Here is a 6,000-nt window from a genome sequence, read left to right on the forward strand (position 1 = left end):
TTATTAAACTACAGTATGTATTTTTCCATTTTCTTCACATTTCTAGTTTTGTGCCTTTATGTGGGAAGATTACATGAGCATTGAAATCCTATTACTGTTGTGACGTGTCCTTAGGTCAGTGAGGGAGAATACAAAAACCCTGGTTGTTCCTTGAATTTCATGAAGTTATATGTATTACTGGAACTTAATTAAACTGTTTGGGATATCAATATAACATCTGTGTGCAGACTACCCTAAGTGCCAAACTCTTTTCTTTGATAATATTTCACTTTTCTAGAATGTCCATCAACAGTTCAGTCTGAAAATGGACTGTGACTGAAGTTTTTTCAGGATTGAAAATACAAGCTAATTTATAGCTCGTTTGCTTTGTTTGAAACTGTGCAGGTTTAGATTACTACCTCAAGTTTAGACCTTGTCTTTAGTTTTGAAAATTAGCCAGCATCATTTTTTGTTCTTAAGAGCATAATCATTCATTTGTATTCCCAATGTTGTTGGTTATTTCCATTCTTAACAGATTGTCTTTACATCTGCTACCTCCAAAATAGTGTACTTCAAAGCCAGTGCTCATGGTTCATTTGTTAATGTATTTACTCTGATGTACTTATGTTTTTCTGATGTTTCTTTGTTTTTGTGAGGGCCAGACAGTTCCTCACAGACTGGTGCCCGACTACTTGCTCGTTTCATTGCCTTTCAAGTCTGATGCATTTGTACCGGAACTGGTGCTACAGGCTGTCATGATCTCCTTAGTCAGACTCCATTTTAAAAACGTTGATGCCAAGAGTCGATCCAGTGATGCAAGGAGCTGAGTCCAGCTGTTATGTATTTGTCTTTCAAAAGGCATACTCTCTTTCCAGCTGGAGACTGTTAAGCACAGCTGATTTGCTGTGAATAAGTATGCAGTGCACAGGGACCCAAGAAACTCTAGAAGCAACTTAGCTATTTCATGCTATCAAAATGTAACACATCGAAGGAGCTTTAGGGCGGAAGACTGCTAGGAAAGGGGCTATAAGTAACCCAGAAAACACAAACACCATGCCTGTAGAAATGCTGAGTGTGTTGTATGGGCTGCACTTAAACTGGACTTCCTTACTCAGTGATGGTGTATTGAACTAAGTCCTTGCATCTGTTGGTTGGGAACCCAAGCCACAAAGGCCTAGGACCTCGAATCCATGATTCACAACAAGCAAGAAAGTCATCCTATTATGGGTTTATCCATACTTTATCATCAGTTTACAGCTCCAAGTGGCCATCATGCTTCTTGGAACAGTGAGCTAATGATGAAATATGGAAAGAGAATTCAAAGAGAAGTGCGCCTGCCTGCATGCATGACCGGCAACTTATCAATGGTTTTTTGCCTTACATTCTCTTGTTGCCTCTCACTTGTCCACAAGCATTAGCAAAGCCAATAGCTCTGTGAACCCCAAAACAGACCATAGTTATTGCCTTTGCCAGTGTTTGTTGAGTAAAGACAGGGCACTTGCGGAAATTATACAAAAACATGAGTAAAAACGGGATGGATTTTAGAAGGAGAGCTGAACAGTGAGACAGATAACATAAGCATGTCCCCATCACAGTCAGAGGCAAGCAGACCAGGACCTGTACAAGAGTGACCCTCTTCAGACAAACAGAAACAAGCCAGGTTGAAGTGGTAGGAGATATGTCCTTCTTGGAGTCTACGGTGGCCCCGTTCAGGCCTGCAGTCTGGCCGAGAATACTAGCTCTGCCTGCAGGTAAAAGAACGATTCAAAAGGGGGTGGTGATGGACAGAGTATCTGAATTAAGCAGAACACTCCTACCCAGTCAAAAGATCAGGGCTTGATCCATCACCGTTTTTTAGCTCACTGCACCATCCCAGTTCAGAACCTGGCTACATGCAAATTAGTCTGACCCTGGCCCATTGGATCATGGGAACAAGGCAGACCAAACTACCAAGCCAATTCTTTACTGGAAAGGAAACAAGCTTCCGGGGACCGGTTTCCTGGCATTACAGCCGTCTTCGGCCCGGCTTGCTTGAATCCTGATGGTGCAGTGAGCAAGGGACTCACATCTGAGCATACCCTTCCACACTTGTGGTGGCCAAAACGATTCAAAAGGGGGTGGTGATGGACAGAGTATCTGAATTAAGCAGAACACTCCTACCCAGTCAAAAGATCAGGGCTTGATCCATCACCGTTTTTTATCTCACTGCACCATCCCAGTTCAGAACCTGGCTACATGCAAATTAGTCTGACCCTGGCCCATTGGATCATGGGAACAGGGCAGACCAAACTACCAAGCCAATTCTTTACTGGAAAGGAAACAAGCTTCCGGGGACCGGTTTCTGGCATTACAGCCGTCTTCGGCCCGGCTTGCTTGAATCCTGATGGTGCAGTGAGCAAGGGACTCACATCTGAGCATACCCTTCCGCAGGTAAAAGAGCAGCGGATGGCCAGGCTCTTCTACAAAGCTCTGGCAGTGAGTAGCGATGTCACAGGCTGGTCTTAAGACTATTATACAACTCTAGACTGGCCTCTGTGTTTTTTTTGCTGATGCCTTTACGTTGCTTCCTATTTGGCTAATGAAAGGGCTCAACTATCCTGGAAAAATAGGAATCTCTCTATTCCACATGCAACACTTGTCCCACACACAGCAGTGTACTGACTTGTATATTCAAACCTTCTAGGTAAGTGATCTCGCTTGGATATGCATGCACATGTTGGGGCTGATTAGAGCTCTACTCTCTTGTGCATTAAAGCACAGGAGCATGCTACTGGAAATGGAAACAAGCAGTGTGGAGGTTTATGAAGGGACTTGCTAAAGTCGAGGCAAAGACTTCTACCTGGGCTACAATACTTTTACTGGGATAATTAATTAATTTGCTTGTTGAGAAGTATGTGGAACCAATAACATTTAACAGGAACCAATAAATAGCACTTTAAAGACTTGTTATCCCTATTTCCACTTTCCCCAGTCTTCCCTACCTATAACTTTCCAATTTCTTTGTAGATGTAGTTTAGGATGGAGTATAGAGCACAGAGACACAAAATACACATTGAAAAGAGGGAGGGTTAGTTTGAAGTCCTGGGACACTCCACAGGACACTGCTGCCTTGATTGAGATGTGTTCTCCAATCTTTACCCCTTGATAAAAATTGATTATCGTACCTAGCTGAGGACTTGACGATGGATATCGAGCCATTTCTCAGGTTTATATTAAGTGGTTCCCAAACTTTTTCGACCTGTGGCTCCCTTGACCCATTGGACATTGCCCGTGCCTCACCACTATTGCTCTTTTTCGAGGGTGGGATGGATGTAAGCCCGGCCTCTGGAGTACTTGCATTTTTCTCCCTGAAAATAATTGGGATGAAGTTGATTAAGGTATTATAATCATATACGCCAGGTGTTTTGTATTACTCCGGTGGCGCACTTAATAAAATATTCCTAGTTACACTTCTTTGCCTATGGCTTTTTTAGAGTACCTTCTCAAACGTTTTTATCCCACTTACAGTGCTAGATAGCACCCCTATGCATGTAGGCCCCATTGCCAAAGTGTTTCTGCGCTTGAAGAATATTTGCATGCACTTCTACCCTTGTCATACGTGCCAACACACCTGTCTCAGCGGGGTGACTCACGAGTTTTAAATCACATAAAGCTTTATTTTTGCTGTCTCCTCCCTAAAATTGACTCCAAATCAATGCAAGTAAAATAAATCCCTCTGATTTTATTTTTAAACGTCCCTCTTTTCTGCTTCCAAATGTTAGCCTTATGCCGTATATGGTGTTCTACTTCCCTGTGCTCAAGGAGAGAGCAGGCCAGTCTGGAAATGTATGTGTACTGAAAGAAATGTGTTCTAGAAGTACCTATGGTTCAAGTACAAATGTCAATACTTAATAATAGTCAGTGTGTTTAATAGACAGGACAACTGTACTTTCCTGATAACTTGCATTGGTGTAAAATGCATTTGGAAAAAAACTAAACTATTAACGAGTCTAACAAAATCAATCAGGCATCTTCCACTTATTTTGGGAGTGTTGGAATGTGGAGATACAGTGAAATATGGAGGTCATCTCCCTCGACATGCAATCAGTTAAGCACTACGTTTACAGCTTTAGGCATCTCACTTACAAATCATCGACATCATGCATTTAAGTCTAATTAGTTTATTTGAAGCCAACGGACCCTTCAACATTAAATGCATTAAAGTGCTTGGTGCGCACCTCCCCTGGCTAGGTTTGACACAGAGCACAGTTTGGGAACCACTAGTATAGGGAATGGTTCAGTCTTTGACCCGTTGCACAGACATGCCCCTTCTATCAGTTGGATGTCTCTTCTTATGTTTATGGCCTGCGGAATGAATCCCTCGCTATAGTGTATTGGTAGAATATTCTTTCTATTGCAGCCTTTTGGTGGAATGTTCTCCATGCTTTGCATTGAGGCCAAGAGAACTGTACTTAATTATCGAAGCATGTATTTTGGCTTTACTCATACAACTTGGAAAACTCTAGCTATAAAGAAAAATCAATAAAACATACAGAAATCTAATGAATGGTCGTGCATTACATGTGTACAATATATAATTACTGAAGTAAATCACATCATGTGGATGTAAATATACTTTAAGGGTGCCTCACTCAACAGTTTCCCTCATCCTCGGTAAAACATTCTTCTTAATTCGTTCGTGCTCTTTAAATGGCCCCAATAAGTACATTGTATCCCGTCGGGTGGTAAGGTGTGCCACTGCCCTCTATATTTGAAATATACTACTGTCCACCGCAGCGTGGAGAATGTCCCCTTAATTAGAAGGGCCAGGGAACCAAAAGCAGTCCTGGTAACAAATGTTCACACCAGCCCCACGCTGCACAGACCCGCTCCAGTATAGAGGGGTCAGAAGTGTTAACAATGAAAGATAGTTTTGAACAAATGACCCAAACAGTGCACATAACAGCTCAATGTTTTAAAATGATCAACTATGATCAACTATCCTACCGCGGAATAACAGCCCCATTGCCATCACCACATCAGGAAATAACACCATGCCATCAGGACCTGTCGGAATAGTCTGTCCAATGACCCCTAAATGAAATGCGTGGACTGTTCCACAGCTGCCCTCCATTGGACCCCTGTACTTAGAATCTTATGTACAGTTCGCTTCTTCTCCGTGGAATGTACCCTGCTGTATCCGTTCCCCTTGGATTAATGCATAGCGTGGCCCACAATAGTTAAAATCCCGCAGTTGGTCATTTACAAATGCTATAATCTACCCTCTGTCTGGTACAGGAGCCCTTACATTCAGTCTCTCCAAGAACCTTTCCTATCCACCTAATTAATGCTGGGAGCTGAGCGGACACAGTAATTCCCCCAGAGTGCACTGCGCCACCTCCGCAGGTAAACAAGGAGCTGGGCTGTGTAACAACCCATGTAAATACTCACGATGAAGGTCATGGCTGTGCTCCGTCACGCCTACCGCTGACAGCCCGCACCTATCCAGGCGCCCCGCCTCCTCTCCGAAGTGGAAGGACAGGGGTCAGGTTGAGTCGCGATACAAAAGGCCGAAAAGGTTCGGATACTTTCGGAATTCCTCGGAACACTGGCTCACCGAGGTCCGGCGCTGTTCGTGGCAACTCGGTGAAATGGGCGGGACCGAATGGAAACGATTGACAACGTTCATAAAGAGGCGGAGCCATTTACGCAGAGTACGGGCATTCTACCAAAGAATTATGGTGAGCTACCAAAACGCAACATTTGTTGCTATATTTTAAGTACGTTCCAACATATTAACACTAGAAAGAGAGATTTTGAACAAATATTCGGAAGGAGTTCTTTTTTCCCACTGAAATACATCGAAATCAAAAAGCAATTTTAGGAGGGAGGCAGTGAAAATAAAGCCATTTTTGGCTTTAAAAATCGCGAGTCTCCAATCTGAATCTGTTCCGTTGACATATCTGATTTTTGGTTCTAAAAATAAAATGTATTCACCTTTCGGTAAAGAACTAAGAAAAGCTTGCAATACAATGCCACTTA

At 42.9% G+C, this 6,000-nt stretch overlaps 1 protein-coding gene across 1 annotated transcript in view; it reads right to left on the reverse strand.

Annotated features, from left to right (window-relative positions):
- LOC144792263 (uncharacterized) overlaps nucleotides 1–5,540 on the reverse strand; it is a 236,308-nt gene extending 230,768 nt beyond the window's left edge. The window contains exon 1 of the mRNA XM_078667186.1: nucleotides 5,410–5,540. Within this exon, the coding sequence (XP_078523312.1) occupies nucleotides 5,410–5,421 (12 nt within the window). The 5' untranslated portion in view covers nucleotides 5,422–5,540. The remainder of the gene's footprint in view (nucleotides 1–5,409) is intronic.
- Nucleotides 5,541–6,000: the final 460 nt, after the last annotated feature.

Source organism: Lissotriton helveticus, chromosome 11 (assembly GCF_964261635.1).
Source record: "Lissotriton helveticus chromosome 11, aLisHel1.1, whole genome shotgun sequence".
Classification (NCBI taxonomy): domain Eukaryota; kingdom Metazoa; phylum Chordata; class Amphibia; order Caudata; family Salamandridae; genus Lissotriton; species Lissotriton helveticus.